This window comes from Barbus barbus, assembly GCF_936440315.1.
Source record: "Barbus barbus genome assembly, chromosome: 30".
In the NCBI taxonomy this organism is placed as follows: Eukaryota; Metazoa; Chordata; class Actinopteri; order Cypriniformes; family Cyprinidae; genus Barbus; species Barbus barbus.
Window position 1 is genome coordinate 2,277,799 of NC_136758.1, and position 16,894 is coordinate 2,294,692.

Consider the following 16,894-nt stretch of genomic DNA (forward strand, 5'->3'; position numbering starts at 1 on the left):
CAGTTCACCTTCTTTTGTTAGTTCATGGGAACAGATTTGGAGAAATTAAGCATTGCATCAGTGTCTCAGCAATGGATGCTCTGCAGTGAATGGGTGCCGTCAGAATGAGAGTCTGATAAAAACATCACAATAATCCACACCACTCCAGTCCATCAGTTAACATCTGGAGAAGATAAAAACTGTGTGTTTGTAAGAAACAAAACAAACTGCTTTTAACTTCAAACCATTGCTTTTTGCTAAAATACAAAACCAGAATCCATAACTTAATCATTAGCTTTTCACTGGAAGAAGCGTGGATTATAGACTTGTATTTTAGTCGGAAGCAACAGTTTGAAGTTAAAAATGAATGAATGATGGATTTGTTTCTTTTGCATTCTCCAGATATTGACTGATGGACTGGAGTGGTGTGGATTATTGTGATGTTTTTATCAGCTGTTTGGACTCTCATTCTGACGGCACCCATTCACTGCAGAGCATCCATTGCTGAGACACTGATGCAGAGACACATTTCTACAAACCTGATGAAGAAACAAACTCATCCTAATCTTGTATGGCCCACAGCTAATGTTTCAGTGATTTCCTAACTACAAATGTACCTTCAACTCTTCCATTTTCTGCTTCTTCTTCTCTGGTACTCCCTCCCCAGGCATGGCTTTGTTTTTGTTTCCTTTTCCTCTCTTCCTCTTGGTTCCTTTCATTTCAGAGGCATTAGGAGCATATTTGGCAATCAGGGCAAAGAAAAATGGTTATATAAACTTCTGATTTTTATAATTTTTGTTATTTGTAATTAATATTATTCATGTTATTTCAGGAAGTTTGGAATTTGAGGATTATATGTAAATATCTGTCAAATAGCTTTGTTTATGCAGTACTAAATAAAAATTTATAATTTTAAAAGATAAAAGAAAAATGTAGATTTTTAACATAATGAATTATCTTATGCATTTATTTATGTATTATATGCTAATATGAAAGTATTAGCTTATACAAAGTCTCTTTAAAAGCTATTAATTTCATACAAATGATCTGGGCAGCTATTTTTAGTTTTGCATGCACAGGTCCTATCTGATTTAACATTTACATATTTTAAGAAAGTTCAAAGTTACATATTGTTGACTTACCCTCTCCAGAATCAAAATCTTCCTTTTCTTCAGCTTCTGCCTCTTGCGCTTTAATGATCTAAATTGTTGATAAATATTATAATAAAATCGCTGAATTTTCAAGGCATCTTCTGTAAAATGCATGTCAAATAATTTCACTCTTCTAGCTCTTACATCTTTCAGTGTTTCAATCGAGGCAAAGTATTTGGACCACCAGTCCAGCATGCTTTCATCCAGCTCCTCCTCTTCCAGCTCTTCGCCCTTCTTCCGCTTCTTTTTCCCTTTCCCACCTTTCTCATCATCTGGCTGTCACCATGTTGAGGACACAGATTTCATTTTCACACATAAAACTAATGTATTTATATAAGCTTATGTTATGAATGTTACAGGCACTGAACATAATAAGAAAGAAACAGATCTGACATCTGTCTACATACCATATCGAGCTTAACCACGGAATCAGACGCCTGAAACAAATTCAGTAAAATTAACATGTTTAAAAAACCTGACAAAATTCTGTCAATTATGTTGAAATTTTTAACAGATATCAGTCAGGTCCATATACAGTATATGTGGAAACAGGCACAATTTTATTATTTTAACTGCTGACCAAAACATATTCAAGTTACAGTTATATAATGGCTTGGCTTAAAGTGCACACTCTGATCTTTCATTTGAGGGTATCCTCATCAAAATCGAAGGAAAGGTTAAGGAATTACAGCTCTTTAATATGTACCTCCCCCTTTTTCAAGGGACCATAAGTAATTAGACAGTTGACTCAAAAGCTGTTTCATGGACAGATGTGGGCTATTTCTTCATTATTTCTGCATCAGTTAAGCAGGTAAAAGTACTGGAGTTGATTCTAAGCATGTCGTTTGCATTTGGAAGCTGTTGCTGTGAACCACATCATGAAATAGTTATGCTTCAAAAACAAAACAGATCCATCAGAGAGCTAGTAGGAACATTAAGAGCGGCCAAATCAACAGTTTGGTCCATTCTGAGAAAAAAAAAAAGAATGCACTGGTGAGGCCTGGACGTCTACATCAGTGGTGATGATCAGAGAATTCTCTCCATGGTGAAGAAAACCCCTTTCACAACATCCAGCCAAGAGAAGAACACTCTCCAGGAGGCAGATGTGTCTACAATCAAGAGAAGACTTCACCAGAGCTGCAAACAAGGCCTGATTAGACTTTGCCAAAAAACATCTAAAAAAAGCCAGAGCACTTCTGGAAAAGCAGTCTTTGGATGCTGAAATTAAGATCAACCTGTACCAGAATGACGGGAAGAAAGAAGTCTGGAGAAGGCTTGGAGCAGCTCATGATCCAAGCACACAGCATCATCTGTGAAGCATGGAGCAGTGTGATCATGAGCTGCATGGCTTCAGTGGCTCTGGGTTACTGCTGTTTAGTGATGATGAGACAGAAGACAGAAGCAGCCGGATCAGTTCTGAAGTGTGTAGAGATATAGTCCCTGCCCAGATTCAGTCAAATGTAGCAAAGCTGATGAACAATGACCCAAAACATATAGCAGAAGCAACCCAGGAGTTTGTGAAGGTAAAAAAGTGGAATATTCTGCAATGGTCAAGTCAATCTCCTCATTTCAACCAGCATTTCACTCGCTGAAGACAAAGCTAAAGGCAGAAAGAGCCACAAACAAACAACAACTGAAGTCAGCTGCATGCAGTAAAGACCTGGCAAAGCATCATAAAGAAGAAACCCAGTCTCTGCTGATGTCCATGAGTTCAGACTTAAGGCAGTCATTGCCTGCAAAGGATTCTCAACAAAATATTAACATTTTATTTATGATTATATTTATTTTTCCAATTACATTTGAGCCCCTGAAAATGGGGTGGGGGTATAAAAGTGTATAAAAGTGGTTGTAATTGCTAAGCATTTTATGTTATATTTTTTAACCCTTTGAATTAAAGCTTAAAGCCTGCACTTCAATTTCATCTTGATTGTTTCATTTTAATTCTATTCTGGTGGCATACAGAGCCAAAATTATGAACATTGAGTCAGTCACTAAATATATATGGACCTGACTGTAGTTAATAGATATATTTCTGCTGCATTTCTTACTGAGTCGAGTTTGACCACTGTCTCAATCTTCTTCACAGCTGGTTCTGGCTCTGTGTGGATCACAACCTCCTCTGTACAGGAACAAATATGAAATAAAGTGATATATACATTATTTCCAACTTTTAACAGGTTTCAATATTATCAATGTTGAAAACAGTTGTGCGGATTCATATTTTGGTGGAAAACATCATACATTTTATTTTTCAGGATTCTTTGATGAATAAAAAATTTCAAAAGTACAGCATTTATTTCAAATAGAAACCTTTTGTTATAAATGTCTTTACTGTCATGTTTGATCAATTTAATGCATCCTTGATGAATAAAAGTATTAATTTCTTTAAAATTTCAACTTAACCTTTAAAAAGTTTTACAAATTTACTACAAACATTTGACCACAGTTTCCACAAAAATATTGTGCAGCATAACTGTTTTCAACATTGATAATAATAATACGCCACAAAAAGACTGTTCTGCGTGTTTCTGTGGGGATGAATGGTGCAGGCGTGTGGTTTTGTTTACTACACACACACTGAAGCGTGCAACTTTCACTTTTAGTGGAGTAGTATTTGACCAGTAGTATCTGTACTTTCACTCAAGCAATGAAGTTACAGTCCCCTCTGCACATTATTAGTTTGTATCTACTTTGCAGACTTTGAAGGTCCTGCAGTCCAAATTCTGTGTTGGTGTAGATTGCACAAGATATTAACTAGGTTCAAATATTTTTCCTTTTCCATTATTTAAAAAATATTCTTATTATTGGTGTTGATCTCAGCTGACACCTATATCTTATGCTATGGATTCTGTAAGACAATCACTTATGTGGGGAAGTCGTGGCCTAATGGTTAGAGAGTCGGACTCGTAATCGAAAGGTTGCGAGTTCGAGCCCCCGGCCGGCAGGAATTGTAGGTGGGGGGAGGGAATGTCCAGCGCTCTCTCCACCCTCAATGCCACGACTGAGGTGCCCTTGAGCAAGGCACCGAACCCCCAATTGCTCGCCGGGCGCTGCAGCATGGCTGCCCACTGCTCCGGGTGTGTGTTCACGGTGTGTGTGTGTGTGTGTGTGTGTGTGTGTGTGTGTGGATTTGTTCACTACTCACTGCTGTGTGTGTGCACTTGGATGGGTTAAACGCAGAGCACCAATTTCGAGTATGGGTCACCATACTTGACAATACGTCACGACTTTTTTTACTTTACTTAAAGCTTATCAACTAAAGATATATATTGTACAGGTTTTATCTCTGTATACACACCCATGGCAGACCAGTTATTGACGCTCTTGTCCGATGGCCTGTAAATGAACTTGCGTAGAGATGTGACGGCATGAGAGCCAACTAGCGTGTAACGACCAAATGCCCGGCAGTCCACCACACGGATGTTCAGAGGGGGGTGGAGGAGCTCGTTTTCAGGCAGGTCCTGGTGAAAAATCACGAACATTGTCAAATGTTTATAGTGCAATCAACATCACTTTGAAGATGCCTCGAGTTATAAACGTGCAAAAACTCACCACTTCAAACCACTTCACCAGAGTGCTGAAGTTAGGGTTTTTCTTGTAGTTCTGAATCAGCGCGGACTGAACACTTTTCCCTGCACACTCGATGTCCACACGGGGACGGTCAACCTGGGCCAGATTCACCCGCTTCAGGTCCCTCAGGCCCCAGAAGAGAACCTGCACAAATGTTTTGTTTGGTCATGTAACTAGTGTTTTTGATGGGGAACCAGTGAGAGTTCCAGCACTTCTTCCTAAGACTGTGTGGTGCGATTTTGAAGTATGCATAGGGGCTGGGTTAAAATCCTGATATTATATACATTTTTATAAAGAACCAAGCAAAACTGCATGAATTCAGGCACATATTCTACAGCTTATAGAAACACATTTTGCTTCCCCAAAGAACCTTTCAGTCGACAGTTCCATGAAAAACCTTTTTTTTTTTTCTTAGTGTGAAGAACATTTTAATAATAATTTTTCCACTATAAAGAACCATTTGTGAAATGGAGATGTTCCATGGATGTTAAACGTTCTTCATGAAACCATTTCTGCCAGCAAAGAACCATGATTTTTAAGACTGTAGGTCAGCAATAGATTCTGGGTCTGTTCTGTAGCTGTTTTACTAAGAGCAACTCACCTCAATTCGGTATTTACTCAAGACAGGTCTTATGCCAATGGGAACAGGCAGGATTGGACCACGATCGATATCTGTAGGTCCATCTATTGGGGGCAGGTCGGCCTTTCCACCTGGTCCAATCTGAAAGATTTCCACAATACATAAGTATATATGCACACACACAGCGAGACTAAGACTTAAACAGGCTCTTGTTCCTGACAGATGCACCTGCAGCAGTTCAAAGGCCGCCAGCATTTCTCCTGCAGTGCCGTTTCCCCGGTAGATCTGATAGTATTCTAGTTGAGGAGGGAAGCGTGGCGGCCCATAATACTCGTCTGACATCTTGGTCATAGGTTTAGCGAATGTCCTACCCATGAAATCGGCTTTTCCCTTGGGAAGTAGAATGAGATTGGAAATGAACCACATTCATGATGGTGAAAGCACAAAAAGCAGAAGGAAATTAATAATTTCGAAGTGTAGGATATCAGAACTTACGAGAGTGTCCTGATCATAGATCTCGATGACGATTATAGGAGGATCATCTCTCAGTTCACCAGCCTCCCCATAGAGCTCCACATTATCAAACACCAGCAGCTGATCCCATGTAGGACACAACGTCTCATTCAGGACCTGAGAGGAAATCATCAGCTTATTACGGTTTCCTTCTAACTTCTTTATGCAGTAGATTTGATGTGGCGATGTACTACATCACATCTCAGACAGTTCAGTGCTCCACTGCTCAAGCAGTAAAGCACCACCAAACAACTTTTTTTTCAATAAATATTTTAGTTCAAGCCCATCAAATGCTTTTGTATGTTCAATGATATAAGAGGCGTTGAAGAGGCATGTAAACATGATGTAGAAATTTAATTCAAATGTCAATTTAAGTATGTAAATTCATATGCTCAAATTCAACTTTTAAGTGTATTTTTAATCATATTAATTGTATCATATTAAATTATGTTTGATGTAGCAAACAGGATGTAGAATAAAATAAATTCTTAAATTAAATGCATATGCATATAAATTCATATGGTTCAAGTTGAACTGTTTTAATGGTATTTTTGCTAATATTAATTGTATCATATCATATTAAATCATATATTAATATAAAAAATTACAATTAATAATTTTATTTTCAGATTCAGTTATCCTTCAACCTCTCATCATACACACAATATTTAGGGTATTAATAATTAAATATATTAATAAGCATCCTGTTTGAAATGCCACCTAGAAATATTCAATAAATTAACTTTCATTAGTAGAAGAAGACTCGATTACACAGAATGGTCTGATTTATTCAGTATATTATAAGAATAATATTTTCATATATAAAATATGGATACATTCATATTTTGTCTTTAATATTTATTTTGATAAAGTTTAATTATGAAATCATTTAAATAAAAAATATGGAAAAATATGCTAAAGAAATATAACAATATACGTCTTTCAAATTTGATTCAGATTTGTTCATATGCTTAAATTCAACCACAAAGGTCAAATGTCAATAGTAAGTTGGCATGAAGCCTTTATCTCACCTCTGTGACCTGGCTGTGGGTAGAAAAAAATATCCTGGCAAAAGGGTCTGACAGGCCTGTGCTGTCAGCCGCAAACAAACTGCGAGCCTGATACATGTGAACCCTCAGCTGGAAGATCTGCTTCACTGTTAGCATACAATAAAAGAGTTATTATCACCAACTATTACACAGACAATCTGAGGTGTCTTATATAAGTTCTTTGGTATCTTACTGGTGTACATCAGGCTGATGGGGGGTGAGGACTGTATTCCAGGCCCTTTTACTGCCTTGTTCTCCTCAAAACCATTTGGTAGCCCGCTCAAGTAGTCCTTACGCTGCCTGTTCAGGCCGAGCCACAGATACAGCTCAGTTTTAGCCTGAACGGTCCAGCCTGCAGGTCCAAAACTTTTCTTACCAGGGAGCTAAAAATAGAAGAAAAGTAGTAAAAGAAAGTAAATTAGTACTTGTTGCTAAAGTATATCAAGTAGTTGTTTATATGGTGCTGTGCCTTCACAAATGAAACGAGCAAACATTTAGTTCCCTTTCGGTCAATCATGTTTGATGCTATCTTGACTGACGTATGGGGTTTCCCCTGGGAGCCCCAATCACATCTGAGTAGAACAAAAAAGGCCAATGAACGAGTGGAATTTGCATGCCCAGTCACCCCCCACACACAGCTATATAAGATGGCGGTGTGCATCCACTTATTACATTTTTTTTCTTTGGAGCGTAGTGGTTGCGTCTCTACAGCAGTCACTTACTCATTCACCTTGTGATCCATTCACTTCGTGAGCTTTTTGTGGTGGGGGAACCCCCCTTTGCTGCTACCCAGCACAGAGATCACTCACAGCCATCTGCTGGAGTGCCCAGACAGTCACCAGAGGGTGTGTGTGTCTGTTTGTTTGTTGAATTTTGGTCTCTGATAAATACTTTTACCCATTAAACTGTGCCATTTAATGCCAGTACGAATATCACTGTGTAGCAGATGTAGTAATGAACACATTTGAAAATGCATATAGCAAATATTTAATTTTCCTTAAATAATTTGTATTCTTCAAATTACTTATATGACTGGGTATTTAAAAATATAATTGAATAAGCCTGAATTAAAACTTACTAGGTAAGTAAGATCTGGGGGTTTGAACATGACATGCAAAGTGAATCGCTCACAGGATTGGACAGAATGTGAGGCTTCATTTGTCATTGGTCACATGATTTCTATGTTAACAATACAAGCCTCGAAACGAGGCTTCATCTGGCATGCCTATTTATTCTCGACACAAACTCTGATGATTCAGTTCAAATGTCATATCACTACCTGTTGCTCTGTTTTGTGGATCATCGTCTGGAACTACAATAAAGCTGCTATTGGATCTTCAATATTGCCTCAAGAGCATTCCATGACAGGACCCTCTGCATCACACAGGGACATGTCAGTCATCACTCAGGGTGATCTGAGGGTTACAGTGGGAGCACTTCCACCAGGCCAGTCCTCATGGAATTCCCACTTCTCCTCGATGTGGTGCGAGCTCCCAAAGGAAACTGTCACCCACTGGACCACCCATTGGCCCAATGACGGAATCCAGCAGTGTGGGTGAAGGTACAATGCGTGTTGATCTTTTATTTGCACTTCCATAAAGTTCACTTAATTTATTAGGATAGAGTTTAAATTTTACTCTAGCCCCATGTTTAATCTGACTCCAATTTTTAAGTGATTGATCAAATTTGACTATATGACTGATTAACAGCTGATCAAGAGATTAGATGTGGCCTAATTTAGATATTTGATTATTCTGGACAAACCATACTTTCAATTATTCGTTCATTAGGGACCCAGTGCCGCACAGAGTCTCATACTTACTGGATGCCATGTATCTCACGATCACAAATTCGCCAGTTCTGATCTTAGAAAGAGGGTGCAAATTAACTAATAACTATAAGTTGACTACAACATGCTTGCTCATACAAAAAGTGTAGTTTTCTTAGTACCATTGCTGCAACTTGTTAAATCAGTGATAGACAGAAATCAAAAGGTCCCACATGATGCTCCACATGCTCCATTCATTGGGCCTTCAGTTTGACCTATCCTGGAAACGGATTTGAGATAGCAACAGACTCCACGTTATCTACTAATGATTTCAGGAGAATTCTGAAATCCATCCTCACACAGTGGTCCTAGCATTTCATTTGGGGCTCCAGAGGAGGACCAGGTGTCAATTGTGGCATCTGAGGAGGGGCCAGAGTCCTCAGAGGATGACAACTCGGCTGAACAACCCTTCTGAGGTTGTTGCAAAGTCAGAGTCCAATTCTGAGTTGACGGCTATACTTTCCCTGGCAGCCACAAACATCAAGCTTAAGTGGAAGTCTCTGCCCAACCTGGAGCATTCACGGCTGGATGATTGGTTTCTGGGTGCAGGATTTGAAACTTAACCATGCTCCGTACCAGTGCTATTCTTCCTGGAGGTGCATGAGGAGGTCACAAAGTCTTGGTAGCCACCTTTTACTGTCGGAAGCCACTTTGCTGCCTCCTCCTCCCTCACTACCCTCGATGGTTATGTGAAGATCTCCAAGGCAGAGCATGTGGTTGCAGTGAATTCATTCCCGCAAAGTACAGCCACCTGGAGAGTTTCTCCATGTTTCCCATCCAAGGCCTGTAAGTTGACTTCGGCCCTGACTGGTAAGGCTTACAGTGTCGCTGGACTGGCAGCCTCTGCCTTGCACATGATGGCCACCCTGCAAGCCATCATGCCAAAGCTCTTGGGGAGCACAAGGGTAGTCCTGAGCTGGGGTTGATGCAGGAACCTTGCACAATGACCATCTTCACTCTAAGAGCGACTAAGGTCACAGTGTGGGCCAGTGATGGCCACCTTTATGATCCAGGAGTGGCATCTTTGGCTCAGCCTTGCTAAGATGTGGGATGCCAACAATGTTTGCTTTATTAATGCCCCCATCTTGATATCTGGCCTAATCGGTGCCATTGTTCAGAACTCAGAAGCAGATGGAGACCATCAAACACATCTTGCCCCACTTTGCAACCACCCCTGTCTGCTTGATGCCAGGGGTGTCCTCCTGTGGTGGCTACATCTGCTTTGGTGCAGTTTGATGTTACACCTCAGCTGCAACGTCAAACCTCCTGCAGGAATGTCACCCAGACAGCCCTCCAAGCGGACAGTGAAGCAGTCCTGACACAGGCCACCCAAAGATGGGAGGGGACTGCTGTTTCCCAGAAGGTGGTGGCAACACCACTCCTTACCCTGTAGGAGGGCTGGGCGGAGAATCTTTTTTTGCCTTTGTTTTCTGTTTTGCCCAAATTATTAATGAAAGAGGGGGTGGTGATGGCGCAGTGGATAAGACACATGCCTTTGGTGTGAGAGACCCGGGTTCGAATCCACTGTGAGACACCAATGTGTCCCTGAGCAAGACACTTAACCCCTAGTTGCTCCAGAGGCGTGCGACCTCTGACATATATAGCAATTGTAAGTCGCTTTGGATAAAAGCGTCAGCTAAATGAATAAATGTAAATGTAAATGTAAGAGTGGTTTCCTCAGTTTCTGAGTCACATTTGTCGCAGTCTGGCAGTGAGAAAGGCAATGTTTCCTCACTCTCAGCCTCATCCTTTGCCTTGAGTTGCTGGCATTACTTCTGGCCCTGCACTGGTTTCGACTGTTGATTCTCCCAGTGAGCCTCCTTGCACAAACCCTGTGCAAGATCAGATAACACAAGGAGCAGGCCTTGACGGTTACTCTCTGCTGGTCCACCCGGACCAAGTTCTTGGACCTGATGCTCCTTGCGACCACCCCTCTCTGTCGAATTCCCCTGAGGAAGGACCTTCTTTCTCAGGATCAGGGCACAATTTCGCACCCACATCCAGATCTTTGGAACCTGCAGATGTTGCTCCAAGATGGGATGCATGGACTTAAGTGGTCTGTCAAGGCAGTGATAGCCACTATCACTCTGGCCAGAGCCCACCCTACTAGGTAGGCTTATTCCCTGAAGCAGTGTGTATTCGTTTCCGTGTAGCCATCCATGGTACAGTTTATCTGTTGGTAAACTCGTGTCTTTCCCTTGACAGAATTATTTCTCTCCAGTATGTGCATTGGTAGTAGCAGGACCTACCACATTGACTCTTCCAAATGTTGTACTAGTACTGCCATGCCAGTCAGTCCATATCTGTCCTCTTCATGTTACCCCCCCCCCCCCCTTTTAAGAAGGATATGGTCTCTGTAGCGTCCCTCTCTGCACAGACTTAGGCACGGTTCCCCAGTGTATTACAACAGGTTGCAGCTGTACCATCATCAGAAAAATAAAGAGCTGAAGCACTCTTTTTTTTGTTGTGTGAAAGCCACAAGCTCAGGCTAAGGAACAGCAGTTGTGACCCTCCTCGTACTTTTCTTTCAATCCCGTTCCTGGTGTGAAAGACTATCTGGCTCACAACGAGGTGCCTCCGTTCCCTTCTTCTGGGAACGAGGATTACATGTGTAACCAAGACTTTCTGCTCCATCCTTTAATAACATCTTTCATCGCATTGTGACAGATTCATAAAGCAATTTGTTCTAAAACATGCTGCAAACACTGTTCAGAACAGACTAAAAAGATCAGAGATCCTTTTGCAAATGAACTTGATTCACCCACACTGATACATTCATCACAATCTGTTTTGGCAGTTTAGATAAAAAGTTTTGAGTTGTTTTCATAATACAATACATTTGGCCCCTCTCAAGATTCTGACATAAAATGTTTTTAAAGACTTTTTTTATTTTTTTTATTTGAGTGCATTCATTCTAACCTTGAAAAAGATGGTCTGGACTTTCCCACAGTCCTTTCCGGTTTCTTCATCCACAGAAGAGAAGAGGATGTCTTTGGAGGGAACGCGGGCATATGCAATGCGTTTGTTGTTGCTTATCATCCATATGTAAATATCTGGAACACTATGCTGAGGCTATGATGAAAAACCAAAGGATTTACATGAATATTTTTACAGTGATATTAACTCATCTATATGGCCTCATAACCTAGCATATTTTTATTTTATCAGCTTATGTGCACTACCTCATCAGAAAAGAATCTCAGCTTGTGGAGGAAGTTTTGTGCCAGTTTTATTTTGTCTTTCACATTGCTTTTCTTTACTTGGGATCGCATATTCTTTGCTTGCTGGCCCATGTTTTCCTGAAAAAATTACAACAAGCTTTAGCAACAGACATAAAGATGGCCAACAGTGTCAGATTTTAACATTAGTTACTATTAATTACTATTAATATGTATTAGTAACAGCTGCTTTTACCAATTCCTGCATGCATAATTTCAGTCTCTCCCGGTCCAGTTTAGTCTTCCCAGCCTGATTCTGATCATTGTTTGCCAAAGTTACGAAGGTACTGAAAGAGATTCACTGTTATTTTATCTTTCCTCTATCATAGATGGTTGAATGAAGATTTGTGAAAATATAAAAGTCGCTCTCAGGAAACACATTTTCAGGATTTTTTTTTTCTTTTTAATTTCATTTAAAATGTTACTTCTGAATTATCAAAAATCATGCTTTACTAACCAACACATACACTACCAGTCAAGTGGCTCTTTGAAAACGCTTACTGCACCTCCAAACAGAGCACACATAACACTGTATACCAGAGAACCACTCATAACTAGCTCAAGATTAGCAGAATAACATGTATACAAACCTGCAGCCATTGCTGAGTTCCTCCAGGACTCCTCTGAGTCTGCGCTCAGGATAGGCTTTCTCTGTTTTAATGATCTCCTGCACATCATTCAACCCTTCTTCCTGTAACATGATAGAGAACACAGGCTGCAATGTCAATGTATAGATGTATTTTCACAGATTAACTGTAACCAGGATTGTTATTGATTACTAAATGGAAACTATGATGAAAAATGGGATTTAAGGTGAGACACTACAGGCAAAATCCTTGTTTTTTCATGCCTTCCATAATTTAACTTCTTTCTGACTAGTGAAAACTGAAAAGAAAGCATCCAAAATAGACACACGTTTTTCAGTATTTCAGAAACTAATATAATCTATATTCATTGATTTATTACCAATTTATCTGCAATTCTGTCCATGATGTTAGCATTATAAAGTCGTCTTCTTTGGTCCTGCCACCAGCTCTTGATATAGATGCAGGGCTTTCTCTCAAAGTACGGGAGGTGGAAATAGTTTCTGCAGAAAATTAAACCAGAAATTTCACATGATTTTGCACCACAATGCAAAATAAAATAAATAAATGGGTTTTGGGTCATGTTGAGTAACTGAACCTGTCAGTGATGACTGGCTTCATTGGAGGAGTGGTGGAAACTGATATCATATCTCCACCATCATCCACCTCCTCGTCACTGGAGCCGTGAATGAGCTCAGACTCCTCATCATCTCCATCGCCACCCTTCTTCTTCTTTGTTTTTGGCTTAGTTGGAGTATCGACTTCACTGCCATAGTTTCCTTGAATTGAGAGGATAGTTTAATGATTTTTAGGTAGGTATTACTTGCATAGAATTGAAGTGTATAATTTCTGTGCACTGTAAAATAAGATGTTTTGAACTTGTAAAGTAAAAGGAAGATTATTGGAGTGTGTTTTTTACAAGAAAATACTATTTCAGTCTTTCAAGCCAAAATCCATATTGACACGTCCTCCAGTGAAAAAGTGCATCTCCTGTTGCCTCTTACATCCATTTTTTTTTTTTTTTTTACTGGAGGAAGGGTTATTATGGATTATGGTATTTTAGCCAGAAGCAACGTTTTGAGGTTAAAAGCAGATTTGTTTCTTACAAACATGCAGCTTTTGGCTTCACAAGCCATTAATTGATGGACTGGAGTGGTGTGGATTATTGTGATGTTTTTATCAGCTGTTTGGACTCTCATTCTGACGGCACCCATTCACTGCAAAGCATCCATTGCTGAGCAAGTGATCCAAAGCTACATTTCTCCAAATCTGTCATGAAACAACCGAACTCATCTATATCTTGGATGGCCTGAGGTTGAGCACATTTTCAGCATATTTTTTGTATTTTTGGGTCAACTGTTCCTTTAAAGCCAGTTAATGGTCCTTGCATGTAAAAATTAGATGGGTTTGCGTCTGAATGGGTTTGAATTCATACTGAATTGACCAGAACATAAGAAGGTTGAATTGGTGAAATGACAATTGAAACACTGTTTATTAATATCATCTACTGTAACGTTTCAGGAATTTGCCCATATGCTTTCTATATATATCGAACTGGTGTCATTCATACTAAAATGTGAAATTTATTATTAAAAAGTACACTCACAGCAGTAATATAAATTTCTTTGAAAGTTTGAAAGAATTCAGTGGCGTTCTTTTACCTATTGTAACCTCAAAGTTAATGGGTTTGTCTCCAATCTTCCTGTCAATCATAGTGGCCTCAAGGAAACATCCAAAGAGAAAGAACTCCTCAATTTTCCCTGTGGCATTCTAGATATAAGCAACAAACAATTGATTAAATAATGTTTTGTGATTACACCTGATAAAAAAAAGTAAAATGTTAACAAAAAAGTTTTTGGAGTTCGCTTTACAAGAAAATATTATTTCAATCAATCTACTTTAAAATGTCATGTTTAATCCAATGCAATACTTGCCATTTCTTTATAATTAATTGTGAAATTTACAAGCAATTTCTGAGTGATTTTTTTTTTTTTTGTCTGTGTATAAGGGTTTTCCTAAGATTAGACAAAAATGATGTCACTGTGCTCATAAACAATTCAAAACAGTTCTGTTTTCTCAAACTGATTAATTTTTAACAGCAAGTCACATGCAGAATGAAGCCTAACTTTGGCTCTGACTGTGTAGATGACTGTCTTGCAGACAAAGAACTACTATGAGTATTGCTGCTAAATGAATAATGTAGGGAGATAAATAAAGACAATTAATTATTCACTGTAATTGTCCTGTCGAACCCCCCCGCTCGTCAATGGATCGCTTACATCTGAGATGTTGGGTATCCCCTCCACCTGCACCTCAGTGGAGCTCATTACTTCAGGAGAGGAGGTGTCCAGTATCTCCACGGCTAGACTGATCTGCAGTCGGGCCCTGAACGACACCCCTTCCCCTAGTCCTTCATTCAGGTCCTGGTACTCGTCCATGAGCGTGTAGCTGCGTGTGGAGCCGTACATGTTGACCCAAGCCGGCCCAAGAGTTGGAAGAAAACCTATCAATAGAAACAGAATCATTTTTTATTGTTTGACCTTTTGATCAATAACATTCCATGACTTTTCTAGTTGTTCGTAATTACCAGATAAGGATTTTTACAAATATTTTTATAATGTTCTTGAAGAGGAATAGTGACGGCTTTGTGTGATTGAGAATTAAAAGCAAAATGCAATAAACAACAAGAAACAAAGTAAATACACTACTGGTCAAACATTTGGAATGATAAATTATTTTTTCGTGTATTTGTGATTTTGAAGGAAGTTTGCATTTATTTGCTCTTAAATACAGTAAAACAGCAATATTGCAAAATATTATTACAATGTAAAATAACAGTTTTCTATGTGTTAAACTGTAATTTATTTCTGTGATCAAAGCTGTATTTTCAGCATCATTACTGCAGTCTTCAGTGTCACATGATCTTCAGAAATCATTCTAATATACTGATTTACTGCTCAACAAACATTTCTGATTATAATCAATGTTGAAAACAGTTGTGCTGCTCAATATTTTTGTGGAAACTGTGATTCATCATTTATAGGGTAAGCACAAAAAAGAAGAAACAAACAACAAAAAGAATTGTATTTTTCCAGAACTCATTAAATTGATCAAACTGTAAAAATGTAAAAATGCTGTTTCTATTTATCAAAGTATCTTGAAAAAAAAAACAGTATTGCACAAAAATATTCAGCAGCACTACTGTTTTTACCTTGATAATAATCAGAAATGTTTCTTGAACAGCAAATCAGCATATTAGAATGATTTCTGAAGGACTATGTGACAAATAGAAAACAATTATTTTAAATTGTAAGAACATTTCACAAAATTACAGTTTTACTGTATTTTTATCAAATAAATGCAGCCTGGAAAAAAATCATAATTATTCCCAAGTTTTGCACAGTAGTATATTACTTGTCCAGACTTTGCCAAGGTGTTCAGGAAGTCCTTATACCTTTGTCTCCATCATTAGCAATCTTCCGCAGGTCAATGAAGTGCGTTCCGATGGCCACTTCGTTCACTTTATCCGAATCACGGATCTGGACTTTCATTCTCCGGCACAGCGGTGGAAACTGCTCGGTGAAAACGATCTGCTCATTCCAGATCGGCTCATAGCTGCTCTTCTGAATTGAAGTCTTACCCTGCATTGTGGATAGATTAAATAGATCAGTGGATCAAAAATATTGACACCTCTCCTTGTGAAAAAGAAGCACACTTTAGCATACTTTAAAAAGGACTTCTTATTAAGGAAACTATATACATTAAAATAATATACTTAAATGTGAACTGAATGTAATTGCATGTTATTTACAATGAAAGAAAAAGTATGATAATTTAAATTTATATTAAATGTAATTTCCAGAACTCTAGAGTGCTTTTTTATTGACCAATTGGTAAGATACAGGCAGTAGTTAAATATTTAATGTATGACAACTGTTTTTCAAAATGAATGTTAAACAATCAACAGCATTCCAGTGCTGCAAACTACTCGAAAATATTGCCGTTTTGAATTTAAAATATATTATTTAGTGATTTATTTCAATCGTATTTGACTATTAAGAGACTACACATTTTTGCCACATAGGCTTATGACTTAGAGTGAATGTATGTTTTAAAATAAAAACATTATTTGCAAATAGTTCAAATGCATTACAATAATTTCTAGTAAAAATTTGACTAGCAAGAAGTAAATAGTGGTATAAAATAAAAGGGATGGGGTTTTCAATATGTCCCACTCACACTTTCTGTTTCAACAGGACATACATGAACACAGGAAGGAAAACTGCGTTCGCCAGCCATTTCTTGGAGTCTTTAACAGAACTGGCCATTCTGATACGTGCCAGTTCCAGTTGAATAATAATTAACATATTATTTAGTGAATTTTGAATATTGTGTAAAATGTGTTTTGTTTAATGATGAAAC

At 38.6% G+C, this 16,894-nt stretch overlaps 1 protein-coding gene across 1 annotated transcript in view; it reads right to left on the reverse strand.

The window, feature by feature from the left end:
* LOC306850670 (otoferlin-like) overlaps positions 1-16,894 on the reverse strand; it is a gene marked incomplete at both ends in the record, with an annotated part of 36,628 nt that overhangs the window by 15,000 nt on the left and 4,734 nt on the right. Inside the window, 21 exon segments of the mRNA XM_079386447.1 lie at positions 597-665; positions 1,108-1,179; positions 1,275-1,406; positions 1,538-1,567; positions 3,179-3,249; positions 4,429-4,591; positions 4,683-4,844; positions 5,302-5,421; positions 5,509-5,670; positions 5,776-5,910; positions 6,825-6,949; positions 7,036-7,225; positions 11,590-11,742; positions 11,853-11,969; positions 12,085-12,175; positions 12,479-12,579; positions 12,855-12,975; positions 13,071-13,251; positions 14,134-14,242; positions 14,752-14,975; positions 15,927-16,113. Of these exon segments, the coding sequence (XP_079242573.1) occupies positions 597-665; positions 1,108-1,179; positions 1,275-1,406; positions 1,538-1,567; positions 3,179-3,249; positions 4,429-4,591; positions 4,683-4,844; positions 5,302-5,421; positions 5,509-5,670; positions 5,776-5,910; positions 6,825-6,949; positions 7,036-7,225; positions 11,590-11,742; positions 11,853-11,969; positions 12,085-12,175; positions 12,479-12,579; positions 12,855-12,975; positions 13,071-13,251; positions 14,134-14,242; positions 14,752-14,975; positions 15,927-16,113 (2,715 nt within the window).